The sequence below is a fragment of the Fukomys damarensis genome, unplaced genomic scaffold (genome assembly GCF_012274545.1).
Source record: "Fukomys damarensis isolate Sample0158 unplaced genomic scaffold, DMR_v1.0_HiC HiC_scaffold_16, whole genome shotgun sequence".
Classification (NCBI taxonomy): Eukaryota; Metazoa; Chordata; class Mammalia; order Rodentia; family Bathyergidae; genus Fukomys; species Fukomys damarensis.
This window is the reverse complement of record NW_022900928.1, coordinates 76,744,093-76,760,739: the sequence shown is the minus strand read 5'-3', so window position 1 is coordinate 76,760,739 and position 16,647 is coordinate 76,744,093. Positions and strand designations below refer to the sequence as shown.

General features: G+C 41.9%; 1 protein-coding gene across 4 annotated transcripts in view; it reads left to right on the top strand.

Annotated features, from left to right (window-relative positions):
- The window catches only part of Kcnj1 (potassium inwardly rectifying channel subfamily J member 1), a 40,279-nt gene extending 33,351 nt beyond the window's left edge, over positions 1-6,928 (top strand). For all 4 annotated transcript variants that reach the window (XM_010616563.2, XM_010616562.2, XM_019206394.1 and 1 more), the window contains one exon: positions 4,495-6,928. In XM_010616563.2, the coding sequence (XP_010614865.1) occupies positions 4,495-5,634 (1,140 nt within the window). In that variant the 3' untranslated portion in view covers positions 5,635-6,928. The remainder of the gene's footprint in view (positions 1-4,494) is intronic.
- Positions 6,929-16,647: the final 9,719 nt, after the last annotated feature.

Below are 16,647 nucleotides of genomic sequence, written 5' to 3'. Positions count from 1 at the left end.
GTATAGCTTTAGTAATGCAACTCTAAATCAGCAGTAATAGAAGCCACACCTTTTACCCTCCTCTCCGATGGAGTGGCTGCTGAGCATGCTGGGAAAGGGCTGTGGAGTAAATGCCCTACACAGTCCCCAGGTCAGACTGGATTGTTCTGAGGTGGATGCCTATTAAAAAAGTAAGCTATTTAGGCATCTCCAATTTTAGCAATGAGCATAAACTTTTGGTATCTCACTTAAAATGAGGAGTGAGATTGAAGTACGAATGCATGTGTGTATTTTTACAGATGGGGACTGAGGAAGAAGTATTCTTTATTTTCAAGAATTTAAAGGGTGTTTAAATGAAAGAGACATGGGCCTTATTTAGAATTATGAGTTGCCCCTGCTGTTCTATAGTTTCTCCAGTAGGTCTGCAACAAATACATAGCAAATGGTTACCAGTGCTGAGTGATGTGGCCCCTGCTTGCCTTTTCAGCCTAAGTTGTCACCAGGGTCCCTTAGCCACTATTATTTGTTTAACTGGAACTTCTTTCAGCTCTTCCTTGCTTGCTTTCTTCTGTCACCTTTGTGGGGGTCACACATACCTCTAAATGCAGAGTAGTTAGTTACTGCTACTCTCACAAGAATGTCTGTCCTGAAATTTTTTTTTTTTTTTTTTTTACCAGAGATTGAACTCGGGTCCTTGTGCTTGAGAGAAGGCAGGCAACAGAACCACTGAGCTAAATCCCTGGCCCCTGTCCTGAAATATTTCCATTACATGGGGAGCTACAGGCCACCAACCAACACGAGTGACAGCAGACTCCTTACTTTATATACATACTGATTAATTTGTTTATCATCATTTAGCAAATATCCGTAGAACACCTACTATTATGACTCTAATGTAGCTTCAGACCCAGGCCTCGGTGTCCCTGTTTTACCCTCACTCAATACATGTGTTCCCACTCTTTTACCTTATGGCAGTGGGCAGTGTAGCCCTGCATTTCATTGTTTATGGGTTTGTCTACACTGCCACTCCTACCTGCACCGGGAACTGCATGAGGACAAAGACTGACCATCTGGTCCACGATTGCCCCCAGGGTGTCTAGCACAACTGCTGACATACACAGCATTGTCAACACATCAGTATTGAATAATGATAAATAAATTAATGTATACATAAATGTGTTGATCTCGCTGCCACTGAAATGTTTCCCCAGATGGTAGATCTGTTGCTAAAGGGGAATCTTGTAGAAAAGGTGTTTTCTTCAACAGTATATTAAGCATATTGCCTTGTATATAGCGATGTGCTTAGTTCACTTTCCCATTCAACTGTGAGCTTGCTGAGAACAGGAAGACTTCTATTTGTCATTGAAATCCTACAGAATTTGCATACACTCAGTGTTTGAGGAATGTACAAAAAGTATTTTCTGAGAACAAGCTGTTTATAGAACAAGAATGCTGAAGCAGTAAAGAAAAAGTGGCCATAATATAATCCACTTGTTTTGCCAAGCCACCAAGGATACCTTGGTAAATATTAGTTAATGAGTAGCTTTTTGTTTGCTATTAAGATTTACTGATTTCAGTAGAATGGGACCTAAAAACTGAACACATTATATAACAATCAGACACCAGGGACAATCTCTAACCATGGGATAGTTTATAAAATACACATCGGCTGTGTCCATGGTTAGATTAAATGCCATTATCTAAGCAAAGCAGGATATGTGCAATAATAGGTCTTCCTGTGAGTGATGGGTTTGGTTAGTGAATGAACTTATCCCATATCCTTGCATTGTCCACAGATAATTCTTCTCACTCTGTGAACAAATGAATCAATAGCATTGGCTAATCCAGTGCATGTGAAAAGCACCTTCAGTAAATGTCAGCTTTTCCTGAATAAATCCAATAATAAAGCTTCCTTTAAATCTCATTTTCTTGCATAATAGTGACACTTATATAGAGAGATTAACATGGTATCTTGTTTCTTTCTGGTGTGATCTTACTTTCGTCTTGAAAACACATCCTGGACTATATTTGTATAGTTGCCTGTAGCTTTGTGAACGCATAGAAAATTCAGCATCCCTGTGTGTTTTGGAAAATAAGCTGGGAGATGGGTGATGACTAATTGTTTCTGGCCAAAAGTCATGTGGCATGACTTAGGGGAATGGCAAGAGAGCTTCAGAGCATGGCAAAGGAAAGGAGGGTAGTACTGGAATCCAACCCCCACCTGCTGGCCAGGGATCTGAGCTAGTGGTTTGTCATGTCTTAGCACGATGGTATTTAAGCCATGTGAGGTTTTGAAAAATGTATAAATCTAGCCCAGGCTTAGTCTGAGAATGCTTGCTTTGGTTTAAGCCACACAATTGCACTATTGAATTAAGCGTTTTCAAGCTAATACAAATTAGCATCAGTCCACTGGCAGAAGCTTGAGATAAATTAGACTGGGTCTCAAAGACCTGCGTCTGGACCAGTTCCCAACACCACCATTTCCTTGCTTTTCCTAGCCATGGATGCCTTGGGGCAGAATATGTTTAGGAAGCTGGTGAGTGCAGACAATCTGGGGAAAGCATTACAGGCTGCAGATTGCTTTTGTTTCATCTGGTCATAAGGCCAGCCAGATGTTTTATTATTAATGTAGTTATGGAAACCCAAACTTATCCAAGAAATACATCAGGGGGTACTTCCTCATTTTACAGAAATAATCTTTGAAAGTAAAACAAATCTCAGAGAGGCTGGAGAAGGGTGGTGGTTTAGAAGCCATCTCTGAATTAAAGCGTATGATAAAGAGAATGTGGATTCTGTTGATAAATGTTGTCTTAGAATTGATTATTTAAGTTGATACCCACTCTGTAAAGAGCCTGGTAAATACCATGAGCTTTCATGCACATGGAAGATGGAGTCAGTGTCCAGAGCCGTAGGCCAGGTTATAGGACCTGTGTGTCAGACACAGAGTGGGGCTGGGGAAAGGAGACTGTTCTCGCCTGTGTGCCTCCCTGGGACACCCCCTAACACTCTTTGAAGATCTGATGTTCCTGAGGGTTGGGCAGGGCCCCTGAGTGTGTGCACTCCTGTTTGCTCTCTTGGTTGCACCTTTTTTGTGTGTGCATCTTTAGAATCTGTCCTTTACATTTCAAATCACCACAGTTGTGATTTTTTTTTTCACCACTTCTACTTGGGTTGGCTTTGTGTGTTTTTACCTGGGTTAAGGTCTTGAGCAAGACACTGTGGAATATCACTTTTGTTTAAAATGTATCACTAAGTTGGTTTCGCTTCCTAGTATTTATGAATAAACACGTTTTGGGAGGGGGATTTTGAAATCTATTTTAAAAACATATTTGCATTTAATGAAAAATACCATGAAGACATTGCAAACCACAGTGGACACACCTTGATTTTCTTTGATGCAGGGAAGAGGTAGCCTAATGTTTATGGGCTCTGAGTTTCACCACTGTTCATTGTTTAGGGAAAAGTCTCTTCACTCTTTTGTTGTAAAATGGAAGTCACAAAAAATGTCATTGGTAAGAAACCATTAAGCAAACAGTATTTTGAACATTCAGCAAATTGTTCCACTTATATTATATTATATTTATGGTGTAAGTAGTAAGTGCTAATAAATCATGCCAGCATCTGGGATCTAGGAATGAATGAAAACATGGTGTGATAGCTCTGGAGCAAGGAAGAGGTGCGAGAATAATCTTCATAATTTGCTTTTGGAAACATTGGCAAATCATGAAGAGACAATAGAAACATGTTTTCAGATACACAGAGAAAGCCTCTGACATTGTCTGGTATGTTCTGAACTCTGTTCCAAATAGTCACTTTAAAAAAAAAAAAATTTGATCAATTCTATACTCATCATGATGTGTGGTAGGGAAATCTGACTCTAGAATGGAAAATTTGGTAACTGGGACACAGTGTGGTAGAAGTTTTCCTGGACTGGAGGCAAGAAACCTTATGTTCCAGTTCTATCCTGCCACTGGTTAGGTATCTGACTTAGGATAAATCATTTGACTTTCTGATTGTCAATTTCCTTTATCAACAAGTAAGTATACAAGATAATTTAGATAGTATATTGATGAATGTTTCTTTTTCAGTTATTTATCTTTATATATCACAAAAATACAAACATTGTTTCAGGCTTATGACTTCATAGAAGTTATTGCTTATCAGAAGGCTTACTTTATTAAAGAAAAAAGGGAGTAGTTTGAAGAATAATATCAAATAAAAGCATAGGCCATAATTATTTCTTAAACTAATTATGATCAAATATTTTTAAGATGTGTCACTGAGTAAGATCAGGAGATACCTGAGCATATGATCTCTTGATGTGTATCTATTTTTATCTTTGTCGTGAGTTTTATATTTAAGCCTTCTTGTAGAAAGTTTCTATTGGAAATAGCTTCCAAGTAGACAATAAGCCAATGATCACTTCGTATGTAGTTAGGTCTGTATGTTACTCACCAGGCTCTCTGCTGCTATAGACCTCAGGTTATTTTTGTTTTTCCTCTTATGTGTTTTCAGATCAGGGTGTTCACAGAAAGGATGTTCAAACAACTTCGGAAATGGTTTGTCACTCACTTTTCTGGGCATTCTCGGCAGAGAGCAAGGCTGGTCTCCAAAGACGGAAGATGCAATATAGAATTTGGCAACGTGTATGTACAGTCAAGATTTATATTTTTTGTGGACATCTGGACAACTGTGCTTGATCTCAAATGGAGATACAAAATGACCATTTTCATCTCAGCCTTCTTGGGGAGTTGGTTCCTCTTTGGCCTCCTATGGTATGTCGTAGCCTACGTTCACAAAGACCTCCCAGAGTTCCATCCTCCAGACAATCATACCCCCTGTGTGGAGAATATTAATGGCATGACCTCAGCCTTTCTATTTTCTCTGGAAACTCAAGTGACCATTGGATATGGATTCAGGTGTGTGACAGAACAATGTGTCACTGCCATTTTTCTACTAATATTCCAGTCTATTCTAGGAGTTGTCATCAATTCTTTCATGTGTGGTGCCATTTTAGCCAAAATCTCAAGACCCAAAAAATGTGCCAAGACCATTACATTTAGCAAGAATGCAGTGATTAGCAAGCGGGGTGGGAAGCTCTGTCTTCTGATCCGAGTGGCTAATCTTAGGAAGAGTCTCCTCATTGGAGGTCACATATATGGAAAACTTCTGAAGACCACAGTCACTCCTGAAGGAGAAACCATTATTTTGGACCAGACCAATATCAACTTCGTAGTTGATGCTGGCAATGAAAATCTATTCTTCATCTCCCCAATGACAATTTACCACATCATTGATCACAATAGTCCCTTTTTCCACATGGCAGCAGAAACACTTTCCCAGCAAGACTTTGAGTTAGTAGTATTTTTAGATGGCACAGTGGAGTCAACCAGTGCTACCTGCCAAGTCCGCACGTCTTATGTTCCAGAAGAGGTTCTTTGGGGCTACCGTTTTGTTCCCATAGTCTCCAAGACCAAGGAAGGGAAATACCGAGTAGACTTTCATAACTTTGGTAAGACAGTGCAAGTTGAGACCCCTCACTGTGCCATGTGTCTTTATAATGAGAAAGATGCTAGAACCAGGACAAAGCTAGGTTATGACAACCCCAACTTTGCCTTGTCAGAAGTCAATGAAACAGATGACACCGAAATGTAGCAGTGGCTTTCACCATGAATGAAACAAAGTTTTCTAGGTACCCAGTGACTTCTACATTATGAAGCAATCAACAGTTTTGGGTTACAAACACAAAAACAAGAGCCATCAAGGTCTACCAGCACAATGACCCCTACAAGGTACATGACTCTACAAGACTAGTATGTTAGCACACATAATGCATTTATATGAAACTGCATATGAGAGCTACAAGTGTTCACCTGGAATTTTGAATATGATTATTTTCGGTCATTCAGTGTTCATGAGAACAGATGAAATCACCAAGAGTCTCATGGACAGGCTAAAGGAGATAGTTTTTTTTTTTTAAGTCTCCTTGAAAGGGTTAGGAGCTTTAAATGGGACCAAGAAGCAACTATATTTTCATTTTGATTCTGATAAGAAAAATGTTATTTTTATTTTAACACTGATTTTATTAACGGAAAAGTTGTCTTCTGTGTTGGAGGAGATGAGCTAATAAACCAATGACAATAAGAAGAGGTTGTTACACAATGAATAACTTGAGGAGCTAAGCTTCTCAAGTTCTGGCCATTAGAGCCTTCATCTGAGTCTGGATCATTTATGTTACATAAAGAGGAAGGAAAAGCACAGTCCAGGGACTAGGCAGGATACAAACATGCTTTACTTTATGACTTACACATATGCAACAGCCCACATTGGGCTTTGGCCCAAATGTTTTCATGTGGTACGTTTAGACAGAGGCTAGAGCTATACTCCATAATCTTGATGAACTACATCTTGCCAAAGGGAAGGCTTGAGCTGAGAACATTGGTGATGTTTGTTTCAATCTTCACTGGATGGGTGAAGGATCTACAGATCTGTTAAGAGTATTTCCTGCTCATTCCCAATAGCAGTGAGGATTTTGAGAACGCAGTCAGTCTGAAAGGCTAAGGCATACTAATGGTTAAAGTTTCTTGTGTTTCTCTGCCTAGGGTTTGCACTTAAATGTATTTCTGAAGAGGTGAAGAGGGGAGAGCAATAAGATGTGGCCTCACAAGCAGGATATTTTGAGACCTTTGTGTCTCTATAAGCCATCCCCACATCTTCCTAAAAGGGACCAATCTAATGGAAGGATTTCCCCTTAGGGGAAGGTTTTAATGTGAATGGATTATATTGTTTCTCATCTGAATTATTTTGAATATATCCTGGAAAAATGGAAATCAAAGATGCTTGGTAATCAAGATGATTCAATGTGTTGAAATATTAAATTTCTGAAACTAGTGTCTGTTTTGATGCATCAAATGTGACAGGGAAACTGGGGAAAATACTCTTGCTACGGTGGACTTTCTCCTGCAAGGGGCAGAACTGGTGGGAAGGCAGCAGGCAGGTAGGATGCATTTGTTGTCTCAACTCCCTGCAGGAAGTGAGCATGGCCACAGACACATCCCATCAAGCTGTCCTGTGTGAGTCTTGGCACATACAGCATCAACCACTGGCAGGTGCTGGTATGCATGTCTGTCTGTTTCCATGCTTGAACTGGAGTTTGCACAGATCCATACATAGAATCTTGTCCTTCTGACTCAGATCAGTGGGAACTCTGGTGAGTCTAGGGTTTTATACTTTGTCAGTGGCTAAAGCAGGGGCACAACTGGCTGCTGTGGGAGATTACCCTTGCCTGAAAGTGTTTTGACACAAGAATGCACTCTGCTGACAAAGCTAAAAAAATAGGTACCATATACCGAAGAAGCTGGAATTCTCCGCTGGCCTATTATCACAGGTTTTATGGCCCTGTATGCCTTTATAAAATAGAGGGACCATACATTGACTAAGGTCCTTCACACCTGAGTTCATTCCTCTGGTTCCCTGTCCCTAGCAGCAGGCTTGGGGATGGATGGAAGGACAGTGCTCAGAAGAAAAAAGTCTCTTTGATTGTTAAAGGAGCTGAATGACTGGAATATTTCTCATTGGTATTTGTTTCTAGATTATTCCATGGAAAGTTTATCTGCTTCTGAATAATCCCTTATAAGAGTCGAAGTACTCAGATTGTACTGAAGTCTCCCTTTTAGCACCCATTTCCACTGAACTTTTAGCAGCCATTAAGAACACCCAATAAATCCCTTAGGAAATAAACCCGAGGAAGGTAATTTTTGATAATTCTAAAGAGAACCCAAAAGCAGCATAAGAAGCTCTGGGCATTTGGAGAGAAGGGATTACAAGGGCACAGTAACTTGGTGAATAAAGAAAACAGATGGGAACCAGAAATCATCAGAAGGCCAACTTAACTCTATGTGAAGGCCAAAGCTAATGGTTGCCTTTTTATTCTCATGCAGTAACATTTTTTCCCAGTAAGACTTGATCACACCAGTAGCATTATTACTTATATGTATGTTATATTGTATTTATTAATTTTTCATTTCAAAAGCAATTTTCTTTTTCTTATTCTCTTAAAAGAACCGCATCCCTCAATGCATTATTGTATTCACAGTTTTCCTTGGGAGTTTTTCCCCAGGAATTGCCCACTTTGTTTTTATAGGGATTTTGACTTGGAGAGCAGTGTAGCCTTTCTGGACCTTGGTTGGCTCAAGGGCCAATATTTAGAGTGAAGATTTGGGAGTCTGTCTTTAACAAGGGCAGAAGAAAAAGAGTCTGAGTACCCAAATGGAAGAAGTGAGGTGATCAGAGTATGTTTTCATCTTGACAGTGGACCTGAAGAAAAATCTTTCCAAGTGGATTGCAGGCACAGTGGAACATGCACTGTCCTTAAATGCACATGTCCTTAAACATGCACTGTCCAAGAGATGAGTGGTCAACAGGATCCTCTGTGCCTGCCATGGGGACTCTTCCCCCCTCTAGCACCGTTAAAGCTCTGATGGGAAGAATGCAAATGAACCCATGGCCCCGCCCCTGGGCCGTTGCCGTCTGCCATTACAGGAAGTGTGTGTCAATCAAAGCCTGACAGGGGAGATAGAGCATTTTATTTTGGAAGCCAGAAGTTTGAGAACAATGACTGGAATTTCCTCTTTCTGTGCAGCAAGGGCTGTTTGTCACTGGGGAGATAAAAGTCCAGGGGTAGGGAATAAAGGTTATCAGGATCTGCGCAATGCAGAGCCGCGTGTATGGGGAGGCATGATGGGAGGAGGAGTTATGGAGGAAATCTATTTCAATGCCTGTCATTAAGTTTCCATTAAAAGAACATTCAGTTAGGAATTCAAAAATAATTTAATCTCTCCAGCCAGATGCGCCCAGCTGGACTCTTTGGAGCAAAGCCTTGTAGAGGGGAAGATCTTGCACTACCAGGGCAGGGGACTGGGAGCCTCCACCCGGCGCATCCCTGCCTGTGATGAGTATCCTGGAAGGCACCACATCTTTCTGGAAAGTGAGAAACCCCAAGACTTGTGCCATGGGAGGAGAAACTTTCTGTGGAGGGGTATTTGAAACGATTTTACTATGTTTTAAGTTCTCTTTTAAACATTTCATATACATTTCCTCATTTAAATTTCCCAACAATCCTGAGAGATAAGTGTAATTATTACACTTATTTTTCACATGAGCCAGCTGAAATAAGCAACTTGTCCAGAGTCCCAAGCTGGTAAACGAATCCCATGCCAGCCTTCCTTGAAATCTTGTGAGTTTAAAATCACCTAAGTCTACATCCTACAAGGGGTCTTACTGTGACAGGACTTATTGGAGCTATCTATCACCCAGACCATGGAAGAGGTCATGGTCCCAGCCTACTCTCACACTTGGAGCATAACCATTCATTGCTTAGCACAGGGAGAAGCACTGGCCAGGCTTAATCATCACTCTGGTATTACAGTTCTAGAAAAAGTGTTTTTCCAGGTGTTCTGGGTAACCTGCCCAATGCGTCTCTGGAAGTATCATGGGCATCTTGAAAAACTGCCTGACCTGTTGGTGAAACCAGTCATCTTGATACTAATAACATTTAAAATACTACACACATATGGAGTGATTGAAATATACAGTGAATGTTTAAATAAAAAACAACAAAAGACACAAATTACCATTAACCCTCCTAAGATACAGTTGTTTTGAACACATTTATCTCATCATTCTTGCCACTCTCTGAAGCAGTCCTGAGTCCTTTTTTATAAGGGTACATACGAAATGTGATAAAAAGAAATGCAGTAAGTACTGCTGCCAAGCACCATCTAACGGGAAGGCAGGCTCACAAAAACATCACTGTGTATCCTCGTCCACTTCACTACCCAGATCGAGCGCTGTGCAGCTTCTGGCTCTTCACCAAAGTTGGAATGACCTCGAAAGGTAAACATTTTGAGTCAGTCTAGGACATTAAGACAGCCACAATAGCACAACTAAAGACGTTATTGGAAGTGGACTTCCAAAACTGCTTCAGAAAGAAGTGTTTGAAGTGAGGAGGGGTATTTTGATGAATGACAGTACGTCTTTTACTATAATAAATGTTAAAAATTTAAATATTTACCATAATTTTATCACATTGTGTACACACATCATGTATGTATATTTATGCAACAATCTCTAAGTATACACACTAATATACCAATTGTATATATTAAAAACTACATATAATACTTTATTTCAATTTCTGAATTAGAGGCATATAAGGTTTTTTATAGATAGAGAGATGGAACCTCAGTTGTCCTTGATTAACAGGATCTGTATTCCTCTCTCCATTTCTAGGATCAGCAAATTTCCTCATGCAGTCATTAAATGGTTCTTTTTAATTTATTTATTTTTGCCTTTTTTGGGTACCAGGGATCAAACTCGGGTCCTTGCTCTTGCAAGGCAGGTGGCAGAACCACTGAGCCAAATCCCCAGACCTAGTAAATTGTTCTTGAGTGAATAAGTAAATGAAAGAATGATTTTCTCAGGACTGCATGGCTAACTGTAGATTTGAACTTATACCTATCCAATAAAGTTTTGATTAAGTTATATCATTTACCAGCAGAGGGACTTTGACACAAAACTTAACTTTGTTGAGTCTGTTTCTTTATTTGTAAACAGGACTTTCAAAATAAGTTTGAGGAGAGAACTGAGTGAATAATAGATGGGAAAGTCTGAGTAGAAAATAAATGGCCACTGACAAAGACAGGAACAATTGGATTGAACTCCAAGTGCTGCAGAGGAAGGGCCGGGTCCCCAGGCAAACCCCACATCTTGTCTGGGTAGGTGAAGAAAGCAAAGCATAGGTCTGTGCCCTGGCAGAGAACAGAGGAATAAAATGACAGCACTTAGGGGCCCACTTAGGTGGGAGGAGCTATGAACTGGAAATTGGAAAGCCCTGATCCTTACAGTTTGTTTCAATCCAACAAATGCTCATCCTGGGCTCCCTGTGAGCCAGGCATTGAGAATGTCCACACGAGGGAGCACAGCAATCCAGTCCACTGCTATGAAGGATGCAGGGTCTTTAACCATTGGAATGACCAGTACTAGCTTGCAAAATTGCTGATTGTCCAAGAAGTCATTTTATTTTATTTTTTTGGCCTTCAATAGTGCATACTTACAATAATTTCAAAACCTGATTTTTTTTCTCATTGAGTTTATTGGTACTTTTTAGGTATACAGTACAGTTACATTCATCATTGGGATCTTGTACCTTTACATGACAGGTCTTGGTTCTCATTTTTTCCCCATACCCCTGCCCTCCATTCACCCCCTCCTTCCTTTCCTAGTTACAAAAACTTTTTTTCTGTTTTTTTGTTTTCTCATATCAAAATCTGATTTTGAACTTACTGCTAACAATAAGACAATTGGTTGTAGTTTTTAAATTATTTTGAGATTAAAAATTTGTTTACGAGATATCCTGCTAGGGATACAGTTGATGTATTGTTTTTAAATCACTCATAGTTCTTTTCTTAATTTGATTGTGTACCAGCTTAATAGTGAGGTTCATTTTCTCCAATATCTTGCTAATTGTTGGAATGTTTATTAGCTTTTTTACTTAACTTTTCTTTTAATGATTATAAAAAGAGTTTATATGATTTCAAAGTCATGACATAGAATGTAGAAAACACTTCCTGTGTTCCGCCCTGCTGTTTTTGAAAATTTTACTTCTTTGGTAACTGATAAATAATGATGGTATATATTTACAAGGTACGACATGATGTTTTGATACATGTATACATTGTGGAGTAATCAAATTAGGCTACATAACCATCACCTCCAATATTTATCATTCCTTTGTGATCATGACATTCAAAATTCTCTCCTTCAGCTATTTTGAAATATATACAGAATATATTATTCTTTACTGTAGTCACTGTGCTGTGCAAGAGGTCAGCAGAGGCTTTAACCCATTTCTTTCTGACAAAGGTAAGCTATACGTGTGTATTTACACGTGCCCCTCCTTTCATGTTGGGGACCTTTCTGGATACACAGTTCTGCAGTAAGTTTTTTGGTTTTTTTTTGTTTGTTTGTTTGTTTTTTAATCTTAGCAGTGTATCCTGCAGATCACCACGCAGGGATAATTGCAGATAGTACCAACCTCTCCATTTTCTTTCTTGGATACTTTTTGTAGTAGCTGTTGGAGTCTTGCTCTGGAGGAGGGAAACTGCTGCCGAAGCCTGCTCCCTTGGCAGAGTCCCTGCAGGGCTTAATTCTCCCTATGTAGCCCAGGGGTGAGTCTGGCACTATGCCTGCCTGGAAGGGCAGGGCAAGGTTCTGAGTTTGATTCCTGCTACAAAAAAAAAAAAAAAGATCCAGAAAAGATGACTTCAAGAGACATGTCCTCATTCCAGTACATGGTCTGAGGCAGGTGGGGGGAGTAGGTTAGGAGAGGGATATTGAATTTCCAGGGCATTTGATTAGGGTCCATGCACCTTTTGAGGTTTGGGGATCATGGAGTTGTATGTAAAATTTAATGTACAAGTACATTAAAATAGAAATTGAGTATTTTAGTGAAGTGAATGAATGGCTACAGATGAAGTATTTTTATAAGTGTTCGGTGAGACAGAGGCAGGGCAAAGCTTCTTGAAGAGGTGGCAGCGGATCTTGCCTTAAGGGATAGATTGGAAATAGGAAAAGGTGAGGGCTACAGAGGTGGCTGTCTGGGCAGGCACACATGCCTGACTAACAGAACCACAGGGTTTCTGAGAAAGGACACAAAGTATGATGCCTCCGCAGCACGATGTGTCGAGGGAAGGAGAGCTGCAGGGTCAAAGAGTTGGAGCTTGGGATCAGGAAGACATGAGGCATCCTTGCTCAGTCAGCCGGCTACTAGAGCTCTTGATTAAATTAGTATTTTAGGGATTCCTCTCTGGTGTTGACATAAAGGACAAATTGAAGAAACTAGAGGCAAAATCTAGCTTTCTAAGGAGGTAGGGAAAGTATTGATTCCCATCTTTCAGGAGGAGAAGCCAAGGCCCAGAGCATAAGACTTACTACCCAGCACAGGTAGCAATGGAGCGGAGAGTAGGAGTTGGGGCAGTGGGAAATTCAGGGGCTCTGAAGACAGACTTGGTGCAAATCCCACTTTCCCATGTGCTGACCACATTATTGTGAACCAATTCTTGGCCTTTCTAAACCAGGATTTTTCTTCCCTGGTTGTGAATAGCTTTAATGCCTATTTTAAGGGTAACTGGGTGATAGAATGAATTAATTACTATTTAATGAAATGACACAGAAAGCACCCATCTCAGTGTTTGATGCATGCTCCCATTTAGTGACAGTTTGACGGTAATGAAATTGAGATGAGGATTTCAGCGACAATGGGCAAAGACAAGACAGGGTGTCCATGGGGTATGTCCCACAAAGCACTTTGCTCCCCCTACCCTGAATTACGTCCTGCTTCTAGATCCCCCTCCTCGCTTTCTATTTCAAGGCTTGACCTTAACTGGAGACAAAATCCCTCACCTTCCTCACAGTGCTGCTGCTTCTGCTGAATGCTTGGAGCTCCTCAGTGAACAAGCCCAGGCAAACCCTGATCCTACCTTGTTATTTTGCAAGTGGAGAAACTGAGGGCTCCAGTAAGTGGGGAAAGTGTCGACTGCTGACTCATCCTGTGCTGCACACATTCCCCTGGCCTCCCAAAATTTGGTTAGCTCAGAGTAGAGGTAGGTAACAGCTAACTGGAGGAGAAAGAGACCAAGGACGCAAGAAGCCAGCCTGCGCTTTGTCGGTCAAGTGTACCTTTGGCCAGTAGATGGCGCTACGCACCTCCAGATCCCCAAAGTGAAATTGGTTGAAGTCTCCCTCCAAAGATGGATTGGAGAGGGGGATTCCCCACACCCAGAAAGCTCTCTAGTGGCCATTATAATGTTTAGAATACTTAACCGGAAGATATAAAAATCTATAGATCTTGTCATCATTGCTGGGCCGATAAAATGACTAAGAGGCTTTGGAAAAACTGAATTGTAACATAGATATAAAAGTTTGGAACTCCAAAGAGACCCGAGTGGTGAAAGAAAAAGTTGTTACCATGTATTGAGTTTATGAGATTTCTCTGCAATAAAGTTGAAATTATTCCCCTGTTTTACAGATGAGAAAACTGAGACCCAGAGAGGTTAAGGCATTAGCCCACCATCCCATTCATAGCCATCCAGGGCAGAGCAGGTATGTGTCTCTGCACAAACCATTAATATAGAGTTAATTACAAGCAACCATTGCTCTAAGTGCTTTACAGATATTTACTCATTGAATCCTTATAATAACTGTAGGAGGCAATACATACCACCTGTATCAGCACAAGTCAGGTTGTGTTGAAACTCACGAGCTTTCCGCAGTCACTGGCCAACTCCCATCTCCTGGAGGCTTGGGTTCAGATCTTGACTCTTCCAGTCACCAAACCTGTCTGAGCTCCAGCTTTCTTTTCGGTCATATGACAATAATGAAACCAACTACACACGGCTGTTTGAAGAAATTGATCAGAAAGAGATTTATGAAAACACAGTGTGAGTGATAAAGCAGGATTCTGTAGAAACTGAATAGCTCAGTTCACGTGGAGATGCACAGGAGGATGTTTGTCTCAGGGTTATTCGTGGTGGTGGAAAACCCGAGCTCACCACAACAGGAAATGATTTAACGTAGTGTGGACTGTAATGCTGGGTGAAATGTTATGCTATTTTCAACAAATATTTAGGCACCAAGAAAAGTCCTGGGAACACATTAGAAACAAAATACACTGTAAATTCATATTCCAGGGGCCACTGACAGAAAACCCAGGTGTCACAGCAGGGCGTAGGGCAGAGGTCCTAATTTAGCTCTTTAATTGGATTACCAAACAGAGAGAAACTCTCTGAGAAAAACGCATGGGGGAAGCTCAGTGGTGAGCATGGAATGGAGGAAGGCAAGGATCAAGAGAACAGGGAGCTTCCAGCAGGGAAACTGTCCATTCTCTCTGCCAGTGCCAGCGGCTAAACAGTTACTAGGACACCACTGAGGGTGCTGCCAGGCCCTGCTGGGTCCTCAATCACCTAAGAGCCATTGTTATAAATGTGGGATCCTCTACAAACCTCTGAGATCAGCACTTCTGGTGTCCTGTAGGATTTCCAAAACCAGCACAGAAGATACTGCTGCACTAATGATTTGTGGGGCCAGTGGATCACGTGTCACTGAAGACCACACTAGCTCTGAAAATAGCCACATGTGACTACCACTTCAAGAGTCCCAAGGTTGGTGACACTGACTGCCATAACCAAGGCTGCAAATAGCAATCCCCTAGTTCTGAGCCATCCCTTCCTGGGAAACCTGGGCATACTTTGCTCATGGACTAGTCTGTGGACATTGCCACCCTACCAGGGTGTTTCTTGCTTCCCTGAATCTTCTCATCCTTATTTTGGAATGGAAGCACCCCATTACTAGCTCTTTCTCTCTCCTTTGTGATGCTGTTCCTTGGAGGAAAAAGCAAGGTAGCCACCAGGGTGTCCTCTCCAAAGTGAGTCCCCAGAGGAAAGTGGGAGAAGAGCATACAGGAGCCCAGCAGTGTCCTTCTGTGCCTTGAGTTCCCTTCTGGATACTGGACATCACCCTGGCTCCCAGGTTGGCCTGGGGCATGCTGCATAGGTGCCATGTTCACTCAGTGGTAGATTTTGCTAGGATTCAGGGAGGAAAGGAAATCACTGCCAATGACAGACCAAGGCACAGCTGGGTTTTGGTCAGCATCAGTGGCCTGAAATTCCACTTGATGGTACTTTCCACCCTGCCAGCAGATGGTCCACTTGCTCAATGGTGGGCCCCAGGATTGTCTTGGTCAGTCACCAAGAGGATACTGGGTGGAGGAAGGGTTTGTAATTTTCAGGACAGCAGAGCAAACCCTGATCAGTAAGACAGGGTCTCAGAGTCCTGGAAATGTTTCTCCATTCCTCCCTGCCTCTAGCGGCTCTGCTGTCCCATCATTAGACCTTGATAGGACGGGTTTACTCTCATTTCTTAGGGGCCAGAATCCCCCCCTCTACTCCCCCAGGGGGTACCAGGGATGGAACTTGCAGATTCTCTTAGAATTAATTAGACTTAGCTTGCTTCCTACATCCCTTACCTTTTGCAGTTTCCAGCCTGCCCCACACCTCGACATTGGCTGCAGGGGTGCAGGTGTCCCTAAGTCTCTTCAGGATGTTGTTTATGGCCCTGTTCCCTGGCCTCCCAAAATAACAAAGAAGTGGGATTCCTCCTGTCTGTCTCTTCCTAGGTCCCCCTCAGCCCCGCTCATTTTACACTGGCTCTTGAGAGATGACCTTGGAGTCCAGAGAGGGAAAGGAGACTTTCCAGAGGCTTGTTGAGGGTGGGCACCCCAAGTGAGAAACTCCGGGGCAGGAGACCAGCTCTGCTTGCCCTGGGCAGAAGAGCAAGAAGAGAGTGAACTCCAGGGAGAGTCAGAGTTTCAGCTTTCTTTTGAACTGCCCCTCAGATCTCACCCCAAAATAAGATAATCTTTTCAAGTAAACTACATCGCTCCTGCCAGATCACATGATTCCTGGACTGAGGACAGGCTCACTGTCAGATGCACTCAGGAGCCCCACCCTGGCCAGGTGGACCCCGCCCCCCACGAGGCTGTCCCTGAACCCCGCCAAGGCGCGGTCCTCTGACCCCCAGGGCGCTCCCTGGGCTGGCTGCGCCCCCGGGTGC